Source organism: Danio aesculapii, chromosome 12 (assembly GCF_903798145.1).
Source record: "Danio aesculapii chromosome 12, fDanAes4.1, whole genome shotgun sequence".
Classification (NCBI taxonomy): Eukaryota; Metazoa; Chordata; class Actinopteri; order Cypriniformes; family Danionidae; genus Danio; species Danio aesculapii.
In genome coordinates, this window is record NC_079446.1 from 7,545,178 (window position 1) to 7,565,177 (window position 20,000).

The 20,000-nt window shown below is 37.2% G+C and overlaps 1 protein-coding gene across 1 annotated transcript in view; it reads right to left on the reverse strand.

The window, feature by feature from the left end:
• pcdh15b (protocadherin-related 15b) overlaps positions 1-20,000 on the reverse strand; it is a 464,565-nt gene that overhangs the window by 69,946 nt on the left and 374,619 nt on the right. The window contains exon 27 of the mRNA XM_056468996.1: positions 13,071-13,198. Within this exon, the coding sequence (XP_056324971.1) occupies positions 13,071-13,198 (128 nt within the window). The remainder of the gene's footprint in view (positions 1-13,070; positions 13,199-20,000) is intronic.

Consider the following 20,000-nt stretch of genomic DNA (forward strand, 5'->3'; position numbering starts at 1 on the left):
TGCCGAGTCTTGTTATCTGTGAAGTGACAATTCAACGCATTTCCTTAGTCTTGTTTTCCTTTGTTTTGACCCTAGTCTTGTTTATCTAGTTCTCCCTGTCTGCTGCCTACGATGACTACGATTCTGGACTGCCTTTATACATCTGTTTGCACCTGTGTTGACCATCATTCCCTGACTTCGAATAAACCTGCAAGTGGATCCTAAACTTCAGTTGTCTGTCACTCCCCGTGTTACAGATTTATATATATATATTCACTAATAATCCCAAACGAGCATCTGTTATTTGTTTTAGTGGTTGTTATCTAGGAATTACGTAATTGAAATGTTGTGAATGACCAATTGGAATCAAGTATTACAGAGATCTGTGTAATATAATAACACAATGTTTTCTACCAATGGAGCTACAGTACATGAAGACCATTTTTTTTACATTGGTGAAAGGGCACAATGCATTATGTCTTGTAGTATGGGCATAATTTTAGTATGCTCCTATGGGTTGTATTGCAGGAAAGTGACAAATAACCTAAATGGTCATATATGTTGGAGGGTGGTGGCATGGTGGCTCGTCTTACAGCAAGAAGGTCACTGGTTCGAGTTAATATTTCTTGTGGAGTTTGCGTGTTGGCGTGGGTTTCCTAAGGGTGCTCCGGGTTTCCCCACAGTCCAAAGGCACGCGTTATAGGTGAATTGAATAACTAAGTTGGCCATAGTGTATGTGTGTGAATGAGTGTGTTTGGATGTTTTCCAGTACTGGGTTGCAGCAGGAAGGGCACCTGCTGTGTAAAACATATACTGGTTAAGTCGGGCGGTTAATTCTGCTGTGGTGACCCCTGATGAATACAGGGACTAAGCAAAAGGAAAATGAATGAATGAATGAATGTTGGAGGATTAGCCTGACATGTTAGTTTGCACTACAGTACACTGAAGATGAGCTATTGAATTTGCAATAAAATCATCCGTTTCTATTAAAAACATTTAAGCGTTGGCCATTTATATGTGTGCAATAAAAGATTTTTATGGCTATTTTATTTCCTTTTTAATAAACAGCAGTTTACAAATAATAAATGTATTTTATGCCAGTTTTTATGTGCATTTAATGTCTGAAACCTAAAAGAATACAACAATCCCTAATTAAATCCATTTCTGGCACAGCACCAGTGAACTGTTAGAGCAGATTCGTCCACACTAGTGGATGGTAATGTTATTTTATTATAAGCATGGCTGCCATTTGTCAGCTAGCATGCTTTAAAGCAAAAATGCAGTCTGATAGGCTGTTTATCATTCATTGTTCCTCAGCTGGAGAAAAAAAACAAAATTCTAAAACTGCTTCCAGCAATGTTGTTTTCATTACAGTTACAGGGTGTGAAGATGCAATAAAAGAAGTCTTACTTTGGCTGGGGCTCGTAGGTTGGAGGACACCACCCTCATGGAGTCCGCTTCCACGCGCAGGACATAACTGCTGTTGCTCTCGTAGTCCCAGAGGTTTTGCAGTGGCTGATTACTCCGGTGTTGTTGTTCACCACAAATTCACCTGCCAAAAAAAAATAATTAAAAAACGAAATTATTGATATTTTATAACAGCTTCATGCTCAGATTTGTAGTACAATCATAGTTGGGGAGTTTGAATAACTGGATAATCATAGAAATATTTTAAGAAGGCTGGAAACCTGTTCATGGGATGGATGGATGGATGGATGGCTGGGTGGGTGGGTTGGTGGTTAAATGGACTGATAGATATATAGATGGATGGACGGACAGACGGACGGACAGACGGACAGACAGACGACGACAGACAGACAGACAGACAGACAGACAGACAGACAGACAGACAGACAGACAGACAGACAGACAGACAGAGAGATAGATAGATAGATAGATAGATAGATAGTAGATAGATAGATAGATAGATAGATAGATAGATAGATAGATAGATAGATAGATGATAGATAGATAGATAGATAGATAGATAGATAGGTGGGTGGGAGGGTGGGTAGGTGATGGAGAGATGGAGAGATGGATGGATGGTTTGATAGATGGGAGAGATAGATGGTGGATGGACGGACGGATGGTAGATAGAAAAAACAGATGGATGGTTTGATGGATGGATAGATGGATAGATAAAAGGAGATAGATAAACAGATGGATGGATGCATAGATGCTGGATGGATGGATGGATAAATGGATGAATGGATAGTAGATGGATGGATGGATGGATGGATGGATGGATGGATGATGGATGGATAGAACAATAGATAGAAAAACCAGACAGACAGACAGACAGACAGACAGACAGACAGACAACAGACAGACAGATAGATAGATAGATAGATAGATAGATAGATAGATAGATAGATAGATAGATAGATAGATAGATAGATAGATAGATAGATAGATAGATAGATAGATAGATAGATAGATTGACTGATAGATGGAGAGATAGGTGGTGGGGGATGGATGGATGGATGGATGGATGGATGGATGGATGGATGGATGGATGGATGGATGGATGGAGAGAGATGGATGGATGGTTTGATGGATGAAGAGATAGATAGATGGATGGAGATGGATAGAAGAAACAGATGGATAGTTTGATGGATGGATGGATGGATAGATAAACTGATAGATAGATAAACAGATGGATGGATGCATGGATAGATAGATGGATGGATAAATGGATAAATGAATAGATGGATAAATGGATGGATGGATAAATGGATGGATGGATGGATGGATGGATGGATGGATAAAACAATAGATAGATAGATAGATAGATAGATAGATAGATAGATAGATAGATAGATAGATAGATAGATAGATAGATAGATAGATAGATAGATAGATAGATAGATAGATAGATAGATAGATAGATCTTAGTGTAAAGTGTTACCAAAGAAAACAGTTCTAATATTAGATCTTTAAATATTAAAGCACAAAGGTATTTCTTTACTGGAATATTCGAAACAGGGGATTACCGCATGCTTATTTACAACACAAACATGCACACATTTGTTCCACTTCATTTACACAAAAAAGTACTTTGTTACCACATACCTTACCATGATATGACATACTCATAGGGCCCCATAAGAATGGATGGCAGCAAATCTTGGCCCGTCTGCGTCTTACCAAGTCATCCTTATACCGCTTTCCGCTGCACCGTATCGCTAATGCACTTAGCTATATTGGGATCCAGGTCCTGAGTGCACAACCCACCTCTCGAGCCTCATTAACATTCTAAAGGATTGGCTGTGTGATCTCGGGTGAATGTCATCGCATTAAACGTCTTGGATCCAGGCGGTTTGAAGGGTGCAATGATTACCTTATTCTTCCCCCGCTTTTTTCCCTCACTAGTTCGCTCTAATGAAAACAGCCCTTTGAATTACCTATCTACGCGTCTTGATTTCCGCCTAATGAGAATGTACCGTAACCATTTCCCCGTCGCTTTAAACCAGCGCCAGATGTATTCAAAAGTGATTTCGGCTGAACAGAGAGGATTTAATCACACCTCACTCTTCCTGACACACGGCAACCGGAAGTACATTCCTTCAAACAAAACTTCTCTCTAGGGGAGCTTTTGATAAGTTGCAGCTGACAGAGCCATAAGAAACACAGCTACTCTGTCATTATCCTCTGCTTGATGTCTTACAACTGTAATTTATTACAATGCAATATATCCAGCTCATAAAAGACCAGCGTGACATTTCCCGCAATCTTGTCTTCTTTTTTTAGGTTTCTGAGGAAGGAATCAACCATACTCTGCTTGAAGTATACTCTTGGCTTGTGTGAGAACTGCCAGCTTAATTGCATGCCCTTTCTGCATCGTTTAGCACTTGGATTCACTATATTATGCAAATCCGGTTAGCGCTCACCGCCTCGTTTCCTTCCATGAGGAGTAGACGATGGTTTGGTTTATTGGAGGATCATATGACACAAATATTGGAGTATAATTCTTGAGTTGGGGTACTTGAGTTCAGACTCAACTACAATTTTACTTGGATTTGTAATAGAGCTCAGGTGCATTTTTTGTCTCTTCACACTTAACTACTGGTGGTTTCAGGACCCAAATTAAAGGTTTAGAGTCCAACCAACACTGTTAAAAATGGATGGGTTCCACATAATCAATTTTTTTTGGGAAAACATGAAGGAATTAACATATTAGTTACAATACAAATTTAAGTGAATTAAACATAAACAATTAGGTTGTCACAAAAACAAAAAGTCTGGTGCTGACCCTGAATTAATTAAATATGCTTGGGGCAGTTTGCCAATTAGGATGTGAATCTGGATTAACTATCTATGTTAATCCTGGAACATCATTTTGTAATGTAATGTGTGTAATGTGTGTATTTATTTGTAAAGTAAATTTATCGTGTATGGCCATACACCCAAAGCGGTTCACGATCATGAGGAACGAGGTCTCGCTACACCACCACAGTGTGCAGCATCCACTTGGTTGATGCGAGGGCAGCCACAGCATAATGGAGCTAGTGCTCTCACCATACATCAGCTGATACAATCAATTCAGTGAATGGGGATGATTAGGAGGCAATGATCGGTAAGGGCCAATGAAGACACCCCTACTCTTTACGAGAAGTGCCATGGGATTTTTAATGACCACAGAGAGTCAGGACCTCGGTTTAACGTCTCATCCAAAAGATGGCACTGACTGACAGAATAGTGTCCACTTCACTATACTGGGGCATTAGGACTCACACAGACCTCAGGTTAAGCACCCGCTGCTGGCCTTACTAACACCACTTTTACAGCAACCTAGTTTTCCCATGTGGTCTCCCATCTAGGTACTGACCAGGCTCAGACCTGCTTAGCCTCAGTAAGTAACTAGTCTTTGGCTACAGGGTGATATGGCGGTGGCCATCATTTTTGTTCGAAAATAAACCGATAAAATAACCCTAAACCGACACTGAAAGAATATATTTTTCTTGCTTGTTCAAACTACCTAATTACAATGAGCAGAAACAACACAATTGGCTTTTTTATGCTTAATACACTTAAATTTGTTAAGTTAACAATCAATTTGTGTTGAGACAACAATAATGAATAGTGTGAAACCCTGCATTTTTTTACAGTGCAACCCTGACTGTAAATTATTCCCCAAATCTGAGGTGAATAACAACCATGTAAACACATAACCCTAACTGTAAGCCCAAACTTAACATAAACTGTAAATCCCTTAAATCTAATTGGCTGATATGAATGTTGTTCAAGGACCAACATAGATGCTGATCCAGGAACATGTCCAACTAGGTAAAATCACCAAGTAGACATTTGGTCTTTTAAAGGATTGTGTGACACTTAATATTGGAGCAATGGCTGTAGCTGGTGTACTTGATCTCAGACTCAATTACAACTTTAAGTGGACTTGAAATTTTTTTCACTTGCACTTGACTTAGACTGGTGCTATTGGAAATGGTTTCAGAGTCAAACCGAGTCTTATGAAATATGGTTGGCACAGTTTATTTATTTATCATTTTGGTAGGGTTTCACCTTTAATTGATAGGACAGTAGAGAGTATAGACAGGAAAGCATGGGAAGCAGAGAGAGGGGAAGGATTGGTATAGGACCTCAAGGCGGGAATCAAACTCGGGTCGCCATGAATACTGGAGTGCCATGTGTCGACGCACTAACCACTACACCATTGGCACTGACAAATATGGTTACAATATTTATTACAATAGAAATCATCACAGAAGTTGTATTGGTTATATTGTAATATTGGTTTCAGTGGAAACTGTATTGTTTTATTTGATTTTTTCTCCTTGTATTGGCATGTTAAATTAATAAATCCTAATGAAATATGCCCCAAATCACATTGGAGACCATTAAAAATGTACTGATTCTATTGGTTAAAATGTGATTGCTTGCAATGTTTTTAATGGTATTTGGAGTAGGAACCTTCACTGAAGCTTTCTATTGTTAGTTTTTTTCCCTTTCTAGCAGGGTAGTCAGATCATGTAACTACAGTTGGCATTTTTGGCCATGCCTGCACACTAATGCAGCCTTTAAGAGTGAAATGAAGAACAGTGTATTTTCACCAGGGCAGCCCAGAGTGCTAAATATTATCAAGTAAAGTGGAGTATGCCCAACCAGTCCACATGTGTTTTGTGAGAAGGCATTCGACTGTGTCCATCGTGGCATTCCGTGAAAGGTGCTCTGGGAGTATGGGGTCAGAGGCGCTCTGTTAAGGGCTGTAGGAGAGTAGGAGTTTGGTTTGCATTGCCGGCAATAAGTCAGACTTTTTTCCAGTGCATGTTGGACTCCGGCAGAGCTGCCCTTTGTCACCAATCCTGTTCACCATTTTTATGGACAGAATTTCTATGCACAGCCTTGGACTGGAGGTGGTCCGATTTGGGGACCACAGAATTTTATCTCTGTTATTCACAAACGATATTATTCTGTTGGCTTCATTAAACATGTATCTTTAGCATGCATTGGGGCGGTTTGCTGCCGAGTGTGATGCGGCTGGGATGAGAATCAGCACCTTCAAGTCCAAGGCCATGGTGCTCCACTGGAAAAAGGTGGTTTGCCATCTCCAGGTTGGAGGAAAGTCCTTACTCCAGGTGGAGGAGTTCAAGTATCTCAGGGTTTTGTTCACAAGTGAGGGAAGGATGGAACGTGAGATTGATTGGTGCAAAGGCAACCGGTCAATCTACGTTCCTACTCTCACCTATGGTCATAAGCTTTGGGTCATGACCGAAAGGACAAGATCTCAAATCCAAGTGGCTGAAATGAGTTTCCTTCGCAGGGTGGCAGGGCACATCCTTATAAATGGGGTGAGGAGCTCTGTCACCCGGGAGGAGCTTGAAGTAGAGCCGGTGCTCCTCCACATTGAGAGAAGTCAGCTGAGGTGGCTCGAGCGTTTCGGATGGTTTGTTTCGGATGGCTCCTGTTTCAGATGGCTCCTGTTTCCATCAGAAAATTAAAACAAAAACTCTGTGGGGCTGATTAGTACTTTTACAGAAATGTAAGATATACTACAAAACATTTATCATTTTAATGGTAATGACTTCATAAAATATATAACTACTAAAAAAAAAATCTCAGAAGCTTTGAATGTAAATACATTACCTGACAAAAGTCTTGTCACTTATCCAAGTTTTAGGAACAACAAATAATAACTTGACTTTTAGTTGATCATTTGGTATTAGAAGTGGCTTATATGAAAGGCAAAGGCCTCTAGATTACGTTTATTTTACCAAAATAAAAAATGATCATGCCTTGATTTTTATTTATTAAATTAGGACAGTAAGGTCTGACTTTACTGAGACATAAGTCTTGTAACTTAACAGAAAAAAAATGTACAGTATAGAATATAAAGTCATGGTGCAGTGGAAATTAATTAATATTATGTATGACTCCAATGAGCATGGAGGACTGCATCCATACATCTCTGCAATGACTCAGATAACTTAATAAAGTCATCTGGAATGGCAAAAAAAAGCGTTCTTGCAGGACCCACAGAGTTCATTAGGATTATTTGAATTCATCTTCAATGCCTCCTCCATCTTACCCCAGACATGCTCAATAATGTTCATGTATGGTGACTGGGCTGGCCAATACTTGATCACCTTGACCTTCTTGGCTTTCAGGAACTTTGACGAGGAGGCTGAAGTATGAGAAGGAGCGCTATCCTGCTGAAGAATTTGCCCCTCCTGTGGTTTGTAATGTAATGGGCAGCACAAATGTCTTAATACCTCAGGCTGTCGATGTTGCCATCCACTCTGCAGATCTCTCGCACAACCCGATACTGAATGTAACTCCAAACCATGATTTTTCCTTCACCAAACTTGACTGATAACAGAGAATCTTGGGTTCATGCGGGTTCCAATAGGTCTTGTGCAGTATTTGTGATGATTGGGATGCAGTTCAACAGATGATTTATCAGAAAAATCTACCTTCTGCCACTTTTCCAGATGATCGACTAGAAGTCATGTTATTATTTGTTGCTCTTACAACTGGGATCGACAACAACACTTTTGTCAGGTAGTGTATACTGTAGCTATAGTAATACCAGGAATTAAACCAGTGTATAAAATCAAGCTGGCTACATTAAAAAGGTTTTGATGCTTGTTCAAAGTACTTACTAAAAATGAGCAACAATTCTTGCATTTTTTTGGGACAACTTAATTGTTTTTCATTAAATCTACTTAAATTCTAAAAACGATTAAGTTAACTTGACTGATTGATTTGTGTTTTTTCAACATGAATGAATTCTGTGGAAGCCTGCATTGTTTCTTTACAGTGTGTGTGGGTTTCAGGTGTATGGTAGGCTTATAAAATAAAGACTTATAAAAGAGACAGTGTTATAGAACACAAAAGACAAAGCCACAAGAGACACAAAAAGTACACGTAGAGACAAAGATATATAGAGAGAAAACCAAATAATACAGAGCCAGACAGATGAAAAGGGGCTGCAAAAGACACTATCCGTGCACTGAGAGAAACCCTGGCTGATTTATGAGGATCTTTGATTTATTTTCTTTCCCGGAGAATGCGCTGCCCTCGTCTGCGCTACTGACGGTTGTGTTGAGATCTGTATCAGTGTGTCTCAGCAGACGTGGCATTTTACAAGCTGTCTCAAGACGATCCAATCTTTCAGAGCCCAGTGGTCCGACTTAAGCTCTTCAGCTCCGAACAGCAATCAAGACTAGACACAGAAACCAACAACTCATTTCAACCAACAGCACAGAGACCAAACTAGTATTTAAAGGTACCGTGAAGTGCTTTGAAATGTGCATTTTTATTCGATGGTTGACGTAATCTCAACTGAAAAATGAAGAGAGGGTGGGACAGAGTAGCTCCTCCCCTTTTTAAAAAAAAAAGCCAATTGCGTTTAGTTTTCTCACAGCTCTGCCAGTGAGAGGGGTTGAGCTCAAGCTCATCAAATGAGAAGCTTGAAGGGGGTGAGGCATGTTAGATACTAGAGAGCATTTGATTGGTGAGAAGATTTGTATAAGATGACGTGAAAAAAATCGTTCCATTTAGGCGGATGTGACAAACTGCAAGCTATGGTGTTTATATCAGGTTTATATCTTATATCTACTGCTTATTTCTTATATTATATATTAATATTATATTTATTTCTAATGTTTTGGAGCATACTAGCTAAGAGACATCCTTAATACTAACAGACTAAACCTAAAATCCACATTTTTTATTTTAATTTCATTTAACCTTTAAGGGCTGGCGAGTAACAAATACATGTAATGGTGTTATGTATTTAAAAATACAAAATATAAAGTGTATTTTTTATAACTGCCTTTTTAAATAGCTGGTAATCAAATTACAGTTACATCCAAAAAAGTATTTATAATCACTAAAGTGATTACTTTTAAATTTTAATGTCCTTTCTTCATTTAATATTTAAGTGAGGTAACACTTTACTTGAAGGGGTGTTCATAAGACTGCCATAAAACCTTCACTATGATGACATGATACACTGAAACAAACGATTCAAAGATGATTTCCTTGGATTTACTCAGGTAAGTGGGTTGTGGTAAGTGGTTGTAAACCATTTATTTGGGCTGAATTTAAACAAACAAATTAAGTTGAACATTACTAAAGTTTATTTATTTGTTTAAATTCAACACATATAAATTATGTGCAACAATTTTGCAAAAGTTTATTTTTTTAAGTGTACATGATATTTTATGCATGCTTAGTCATTTTAAAAGACATTGTTTGTTATGACAACTTGAAATAAACAAATACATCACAACCGGGCTTTATCTTTGTCATGACAATTTGACATTACCATGACAAAATAACTTCTAATAAAGGTGAAAGACAAAGGCATTAATCTTATGGACTGGCCCGCCCGCTTCCCACACCTGAACTTAACTTAGCACATCTAGGACATCATGTCTCACTCCATCCACCGCAGACTGTCCAGGATGCTTTAGTCCAGGTCTGGAAGGAGATCCCTCAGGAGAGCATCTGACTCCAAATCCAGACCTCCATGGGTTAATAAAAGATTTCCATTGATAATTTTTGTGTGCATTTTTTGTTGTCAGCACATTCAGCTATGTAAAGACCAAGTATTTAATAAGAAGATTTCATTTATTCAGATCTAGGATGTGTCGTTTTAGTGTTCCCTTTATTTTTTTCACTATATAAAATAACGCCAGTCCAGCAAAAACTAGCAATCCCAGACGTTCAGTAATAAATTTCCATAGTATTTTTTTTAAGTAACATCATTTAAAAATGATGTATGTGCAAAAACTATTTCTAATTTGAGATTAAGTCTGACGAATGAATTTAGTCTAATCTTAGAAATATTCTTTATGCAATACATTAAAAACACTAGAATATCTAGTCAGTTTTGCTGGTTTTCAAATTAGCATGAATGATTCATGACTTGAACTAGAATGATTTTGAAATGACAGTCATGACAAGTATTTAAACTTGTATATCTCAAGTTAAAGGCAAGAAAAAACAACAGCAAAAAAGAAAAGACAAACAGAAACCATTACAAGCAGCTGAAGAAACATAAACAACAGACCAAAGACACTAATGAATCCTGGGGGTTTTAAATTGGAATCAAGAAAGTAAATGTCAGACGCTATAGTCGAACCACCACGTAAAACAAAACGATCATTAAATGCTTGAGGTATTACAGAAAGGGTGCAGATGTAGTTATTAAATTGATCAAGTTTCTTTTTGGCATAGCTTTACATTGTGTTCAACAACGAAACACTTATTAAAAAGTTATCCAAGGCAAGTCAGTGTTTTTTCTATACTCAGCTCACTCAAACCAGCAGCACAGAAAAAAAACTATTGCAATCCATGTCAGCAAAATCAAACTTTTAAACAGTGAATTTCCCATGGCTTTTCCAACTTCATCGCAGTCATTTATGAAATCATTACAATTCAGATTAATTCACAAAAGGAATCATTTGAGCCAATTTGGAAGCTGATTTAACTAATCGATATTAAAAGAGGAAATCATAAAATAATAACTACAAATCAAACGCATAATGGCTTACAAGCAAGTTCCCCACTAAAGTGAATTAAAAACATAAGTTTTTTCCTTGGAATAATATTTCTGAAGGAGCTCTTGACAAGAAATTTAACCAGTTTTTGGTAAAAACCTAAACAATACAAGCATAAAAAAAAAATAAAGAAAAAAAAAAGTGTAATAACAATGTAATGACACAAGAAGAAGTACTGACCTACTAAACACACATTTCATGCTTTATATAAAAGGCTTTTTTGGTGATGGCAGCTTAAAGACCATACCTGCCAACAGTCCTGTATTCCTGGGAGTCTCCCGTGTTTCAGATCAATCTCCCGCAACCATCCCGTTTTGTTATTTCTCCCGGAAAACTCCCGTAATTTCACCCCCACCCTTTTTTTTAGTACAGTCTGTAAGCACCCCCGGGTCGCCAACTTTGGTACAATACTCGATCACAGCGGCCGTCCAAACCCGCTGCATCTTATCCCGGTTCTCAACCTGTTGTTCAAAGACCTCACCCCAGAACACCCCTGACAAATGTTGGTAGGTACGTTAAATATGGAGAATGAAGTCACATGCATTGCTCAGGCGTGAGTTTTTCACAGACTTCAACGGAGTGTAAAATCTTGATGGTTCTGTGGGTCTCGTCTAACAATTTGATCTTTAATTTGTATTTTCTATTGGATTCAAGTCAGGTGATTGGCTGGGCCATTCTACAGCTTGATTTTCTTTCTCTGAAAGCATTTGAGAGATTCTTGGCTGTGTTTTTGGATCATTGTCTTGCTGAAATGTCCACCCTGGTTTCATCTTCATCATCCTGCAATGTAGTTGTTGGACTGAAGCAGCTAATATTCATTTATACTGACGACGGGCAGAGGGTTGTTGAAGAACTACTGAGAGATTCCAGCTGCTGTCTTTCACAGGCTTTCTACTTGTGATAGTTCGTTCTTGAACGATGATCCTCTCAGGGAGTGATTCGTTCACCGCACATGCGCACATTGTGCATGTGGAGGAGAAGATTATTTCATTTTTCGAGTCCTTAATTGGGTTTGACTCGTTCGTTCATCACATAAAAGACAGAAGCCACTCATATGCAGTCAGATCATGAAAAAGATTTGATCAGTTCATTTCTTGAGTCTTCGGTTTTGAGTCATCTCTCTACAAGACTTAAAGGTGAACTAATTATGGACGTTTCCGGCTCAGACTGTATGCATCGGTTAAGCTTATATGGAACTGTCAGTGTCAGGTGAACAAATGACTCAAATTTGAAGACATGCAAGAAAAGGTGAGCAGCGCTAATCATTGATAAAACACCAGGTAAACAATGAAGGATTGTTTTCTCTTTCTTAGTAGCATTGCATTGTATAGTATTAAATTGTAGTTATGACTTGTTTGTAGTGTGATCAACGTTGGGCTAGCTGTAGATGAGTTTGAAGCATCTCGTAAAATTTTTATGTTATTTTGGCAAATTGAACAAATGACTCGAAAAAAGATTCGTTCTCATCATCAAAGGTCCGAGTCAGTAAAATGTTCCGAACTTCCCATCACTACATTCTACACCTCTCTTTCTTCATGTGTTCAATCGTTTTTCCCTGTGTCATTTCATTTTATTAAGCATAACTTCATTTATAAACTAATTAGTTTTATTTCTTTGCAAAAAAATATTCCTTTTTAAAAAACGGAGATATGTTCAATACTTATTTCTCCCACTGTAAATTAACCTTCGTAACACCCATAACTTTCAAGATTTGATTAATATCCATGACTTTCCCAACCCAGGAAACACAATTTTAAAACTCTCTCATATTTCCAGGTCTTCCATGACCGTGAAAATGGCTGATTTTCACATGTTGAAGAACGGAATTATTACATTGCTGTGCAGCTTTGTCTCTGAAATGTGTCAATTGATGCTGCACTGGCATCTTATCATTCCTGTGTGTGTGTGTGTATAGCAACCAGCCAAATAATGACAATTGTCGATTTAGCCTGTTCCTGCCATTCTGATGCATACGCATCAGTTGGTGAATTTTTGTGGGTGTAGGAGTGCTGTCTGAGGCCTCATGGGTAGTTATAATCCTGCAGGAGAGAGACTTTTTACCTGGACTTGTAAAACTGAGGTGAAGGTCTTGGCATCCTCTGCAACCCCGCCGAGGTAAAAGGGCTTAGTGAACACAGGAGGATGATCATTCTCGTCTCGCACATCAATGAAGACCTTTGCCGTGTTGCCTGCGAAGAATAAGTCAGAAAACCAAAAAATAACTATTAAAATGAAGGCAAACAGAAACTTCCAAAAAACAAACAAACAAACAAACAAAACAACAACAACAAAACAATAAGGGTTATATACAGGCACCTTTCATGAAACAAAACAAAACTGTCTGCTTGTCTGTATGTCTATCTTTCTATAAAGTGGGTAAAATAAATATTGAACGTCATGATTTTTCATTGTAAATATATAACAAATAAATAATATAAAGAAGCTGTAACCCAACCACCCCCCCCCAACCACCCCCCAAAAATCTGAAGTAAAACAACAAAACAGACAAAAAAGAAAAAAAAGTATGCTCCCTATTCTTTTTATATGTTAAAGAGCACCTATGTTACCCCTCTTTTTAATATTTAATATATGTTTTGTGTCTCCAGAATGTGTCTGTAAAGTTTCAGCTCAAAATACCCATCAGATTATTTATTATACCTTACTGCATATTGGAAATTTGAGCTGTTGTGCCATTGTGGCTGTTTTTGTTGGCTGTGCCTTTAATGCAAATGAGCTGGTTATCCCTGCATTTACTATTGCTTTGATGCATGTAGCCTTCTCCTGCTGCGTCTCATCTGGATAAACAGCACAGTGACAGACAAGCATGAAGCAGATCTCCCTTACTACAGTAAGAACTTTCCTAATGGTTATTTGATGTATTTGTTGTGGAGTTAATTCAAGCCTTTCTGCACGGCAAATGTGACAGGATACACGTTAATATCCACTGCTGTATGGATATCCGTTATGTTAATGTACAAAAAAAAACCTGATTTAATTCCACAAACCGGGATTGAAGCTGTGGTGATGAATTGCACAACGATTTTACTGTCTTTGTTACAAACATGCACTGTTTTGAAAACAATTTAAACTTGTATTCTTGAGGTGCTGCTGACAACAGAGAGATCTTTTAATCCTAGTTGCTTCACGCATGTCCTGTCTTGTGAAAATGATTATACACGTTTACCATGAAGGAATGTTAATACACAGCTGTCAATCAATTTGGTGGGCGGGAAAACCGCCACTCCTATGCCACGTTTGGTGGGCCTCAAAATGGAGGGATTTGGATCCTATTTTAACATGAGGAAATTAAAAAAAAGTCAATTTATTGTGTTTCTAAAACTTCAATATGACTGGACACACTTATATCTACACACAGTACAACTTGCTTCCAAAAGGTGATTTTCATCATAGGTGCCCTTTAAAATCAACAAATAAATGAATAAATGATTTTTTTGTTACATAAAAGATTCAGTTTACACTAAATAACACTAAATATATTTCATCCAAGTACTGCCATTTTATTTCCAGTTATTTAAGTATTAGTTTATTTAATTTACATGCTTTCAGTTGATATAAAATGACTTTATCAAATATTTTTTTATGTGAACTCCAATGTGATTTATTTTCATCAAATAAAATCACACTGATCAAATAAAATAACCGAGCACTGTAAAAATAAATCCATAAAATTTCCGATAAAAAACGGCAGCTGTGGTTGCCAGATTCACCGTTATTTCATCAAATAAAATCACATTGATCAAATAAAATAATCCAGCACTGTAAAAATAAATCCGTAAAATTTACGATTTAAAAAATGGCAGCTGTGGTTGCCAGTTTTTCACCGTTATTTCATCAAATAAAATCACATGATCAAATAAAATAATCCAGCACTGTAAAAAATAAATCCGTAAAATTTACGATTAAAAAACGGCAGCTGTGGTTGCCAGTTTTTCACTGTTATTTCATCAAATAAAATGACATTGATCAAATAAAATAACCGAGCACTGTAAAAAATAAATCCGTAAAATTTACAATAAAAAAAAACGGCAGCTGTGGTTGCCCGTTTTTCACCGTTATTTCATCAAATAAAATCACATTGATCAAATAAAATAACCGAGCACTGTAAAAAATAAATCCGTAAAATTTACGATAAAAAACGGCAGCTGTGGTTGCCAGTTTTTCACCGTTATGTCATCAAATAAAATCACATTGATCAAATAAAATAATCGAGCACTGTAAAAATAAATTCGTAAAATTTACGATAAAAAACGGCAGCTGTAGTTGCCAGTTTTTTCACCGTTATTTCATCAAATAAAATCACATTGATCAATAAAATAACCGAGCACTGTAAAAAATAAATCCGTAAAATTTACGATAAAAAAAATGGCAGCTGTGGTTGCCAGATTTTCACCGTTATTTCATCAATTAAAATCACAATGAATGACAAAAATCAATCGAACTGTCAGCAAAAGCTCATCTAATTTATAGTTGCTAATAAATATTTTCTTCATATTTTTTGTTAATATTTTTGTTAATATTTTTATTATTCTTACAACAATATGATGTAAGTAAAGTTTCACAAACTAATTCGAGAGGAGCACATGGTATGATTGATTGCAGCTGGTCTCTAATCTGTAATCATTAGTAAGCCAATCGGATCATTCCAAATTCACCATAAATAGCCCGACTAGCTTTACTCTTTTATCTTCGTTTTTTTGTAGAAACCCCCATCCACCCCATCTCCCCCTTTTCTCCTTTACCAGGGGGAGCTCTCGAGAACTACCTGATCTCATACCCCCTTTACATGCTCATTGACCAGGCGGGAGCCCTGGGCTCAATTATTTCCAAGCTCGGGGGTTCTCTCCCGGAACAGCATGCCAAACCTGCTATTATTATCATCAAGCAATATCTAAATGTAAATTTGTGATGCAAATTTGTAGCAGTGAAAGATTCGGTAAAAGATCAATCAATGATCAATTCGATTAGAAAATAATATAGTAAACAAAGTAAATAAATCATATAACAATAGTGAATAAAGGGTGACTTTCTATTTCATGTTGACTTTTAGCTTGATCAATGCAGTCAATATTATTTTTAAAATCTCTAAAAGCCTTTATGCTACAGTGTCGTGTATATTAGTTACAGTCCTGATGTTGGTGACCTGCTGACCATGCTATTGTTATCAAAATTCTAAAAAATATGGCATGTCTCTAATGCCTGTTAAAAACATCATGTACACAAATGGAAAATGCCTCAAAGGGATTACAACCAATTTGAGGAGGTCATCAAAGCCAGCTTTGCGCACTCAGTTTTGTACATCTAAGCAGCTAAAAGTACATCATTATTTACCTTATTTTTTCAGGTAAGAGTGGTCATTGTAACAAATGTGTTCAGACTTCCAGTCCAATTCACTTCCATTGATTTGTACTCTTACAAAAAAGCTTGTATACTGTTTAATGATGCAAACTAGTATTTATTATCATATTACTTTAATGTATTGTCAAAATAATTTGACTGTTTTACCGCCATTTTTATTCCTGGTAACTGATGGAGTTAGTTTTGTTTATTATTCAATCAAAAATATTTAGTTTTAGGGAAGAATTAAGTATTATTTGTTGCAATGCAAACATTTTATTAGCATTAACATACTTTTTTTTAATTTAAACATTGCTTTTATTTGCAAATTTATTCATTGTTTAATTACTATTTACTCAATTTCCCCCGAAAACCAAATATTTTCATTAAATAATAAAGTAACAAAATTAACTCCATAGTAATTAAGCCAAATAAATCCTAACATAATAAAAGTCCTAAACACAATTGCAGAAAAGAGCTCATTTCTTCATCTAGCCCTTCAAGACCATCATCTGTCACTTCCTTAAAGTAAAGGCAGAGTCATATTTTGTCGGGGTATGAAAGCAACAACACAATTTATCATCTGCCAGACTTCAGCGCTTCATGCCAAGGGGGTTCCAGAAGCCTTCTGCTTATTTCTGCACAGTCACTCCGAAGCAGAGCATTGAAGCATTGCCATAACATGACTCAAGAGTATCACTTACGATTGAAGAGAAGGGCAGCCAACAATGAGCAATGATTACACGCGCGACAATATGCTGACATCTCAACAACTTGCACAAGAATAACTCAATAAAACACATAACACAAATCAGCTCACTGAAATAATAGTCCATTGGCAAGGTTTACATGCAAACCAATAACCCAACAATGAAAGAAAACAATCCTTTCCTTAAAAGAGGACTGTATGAAGCCTTCTAAAATCATTACATGACACCTCATGAATGTGAATGAGTTTTTATGGATGCTTATACAACTGTCTTTAGTCTCTTATGCTTTACTGTAAAAAATGGTCGTGATTTCAACGGTAAAAAAACTTAAAAAATGCTACAGTAAAAATCCGTAACCTGGTTAACAGTATCGTTTCCTTAACATATACGGTGAATAACCGTAAATGACTTTCCCAGAACTCCCTGCAATGCACATTCACTTTTTATGCTTTTTGTTGACAGTACTCTGGACCTTTTAAGTTGTTTCCCCATCAGTTATGTACATTAGAGGTTTTATGTACATCTAATGTTGATAAACAATATTTACATCATGACTTTCATTTTATGCATGTTACCATATTGGTGTTTAGTAGCTGTGTGAATGATGCTGAGCACCTTCTATGCACTGATACACTTCTCTGCTTGTGGGAAAAGTTGTTTGTGATGATTATGGCTGTGCTAACGCGTCTATCTGTGTAACAAATGTGTAGATGACATGGTAATTCAAATTACAGACGTATAACACCTTTAAATTAATAAAATTGGTAGTTTACTGTAAAAATGAGAAATTGCTTTTGGTTTTATACCATTTGTACAGCTGCCGTTTTTTTTTATCGTAAATTTTATAGACTTATTTTTACAGTGCTCGGTTGTGTCATTTTAAATGCAAAGATGGCATTGTTTGAGATGTCTTTGTTATGACAACCTGACATTATTAAAACAATATTGTTATGAGGGGTGTGCGTGATCAAAAGGCCCACAAAGTGGGAGAGGGCACTAGGGGGCTGGTAGCTGAAAGGTAGGTCAAACATACTAACACCTGTCAGCGCAATAGCCTAATGGTTAGCACGCTGACATATGGTGCAATAGCACTTCAGGGCGTCCCCGAGTTCGAATCCCGGCTCGTGGACATTTCCCATCCCTACCCCCCTCTCTCTCCCACTTCGCTTCCTGTCTGAAACACTGTCCTATCCGCCTATAAAGGCAAAAATGCCAAACTAATCTTAAAAAAAAAAAAAAATCATACTAACACCTGTGTCTTTGCTGTGATTGGGAAAAAGAGACGACATTTAAAAAAGCTGGCTACAATGCACATAGAGAACAGGGTCTGAGAGATCTACGTTGTAGTGATTGCTTTTTTCCCATATTTTAAGAAAGCAAAATAAACACAACTGATCTTCTTTCTCACAGGCACAATCTGAAACTGTTACAAATAGAACTTGCTGTCATAAATGTGATTGTCATGAGGCCATTATTGAGCCTCCCCACAATCTATCCAGCTTTTAATAATGCGGTGGACAGTTCTTAACTCACATTTGAGCAATCTCCTCTTGTTGTTTTCTTTGCTTGATGCATGCCAATAATTTGACCTTTGGAAAATCTTTTCCATGGCCCTAGGATGGGGCTTTGGACAGGGATAAAGACAGGAGTTTCAAACTTTTCAGCTCATAACCCTCAAAAATAATCCTCTGACTTGTGGTCCCCACCATCCTCAACATATTTATATGCAAACATGCAATTCTCAAGGAATGAGAAGCTACTTTCTGCATCAGTTTTAAGGTTAACTAACTTGTTACCATGTCCCAGGAAAATTAAACATCTGGTATAAAAGAACGGTTCACCGCTAAATCGGAAATTCTGTACTTGAGTGGGACGGAAAATTGAAAGAAGAGTGGGAAAACTTGCCAAAGCAAACCTGTAGAAATCTTGTGGAGACCATCCAATAACAACAGTTTTCCCATTGCTTATTTAAAAGTACTAGACTTATTAATACAAGAGGTATGTATAATGTGAACATGGAAGATATTTGAATGCTCAACGATAAATTGGCTACAAAATATCCATTTCTTCAAATATATCAGATGTTATTTTTTTCAGTTGACCATTTACTCACACTTACTTTTTTCAAAACCTTTATGAGTTTTAATTCTTTCCGTTAAACAGAAAAGAAGATATTTTGAAGAAAGTTGAAAACCTGTAACCATTGACAAATACTACGAAAATGAATGGTTACTGGCTTTCAGCTGTATAAAATGTCTTCTTTTGTGTTCAACAGAAGAAAGAACTCATAAAGATTTGTAACCACTTGAGTGTGAGTGAATTGTGAGTAAATGGTTAGTTTTTGGGTGAGCTATCCATTCTTTAACCAATTCTTGAGCTATCAATTCTTAACCAATCAGAATGTAAATGAACTCACATGAGAAATTGAGTTGCCTGAAAACACAAACCAAGTGTTTAAAATACATGTACAATAAACAACAATATAATAACGCCAAAAACGACCCTTTAAGTGAAGTTTATTTATAAACTAATTTCGAGAGGATCATGTGCTTATGATTGCTAGCGGCTGGATCCGCATTATCCAATTCTCAATGCACCAATCAGACGACTCCTAAGCTACTACAAATACCCTGGGTTACGTACTACCGCTATCTTCGCTTTGAAGAATCCCCCCATCCACCCCTACTCCCTCCTTCTTCCTAGATGGGTGACATGGTAGCCCAGTGCTTAGCACTGTTTGCCTCGCAGTAAGAATGTCTTTGGTTCCAGGCTTTATCAAACCAGCAGACATTTCTGTGCGAAGTTTGCATTTTCTCCCCGTGCTCACGTGGGTTACCCCGGGTTCCCCGGTTCCTCCCACCATCCCAAAAAACATGCAACATAAGTTAATTGACTAATCCAAACCGGCACTATAGACATGCTTCTA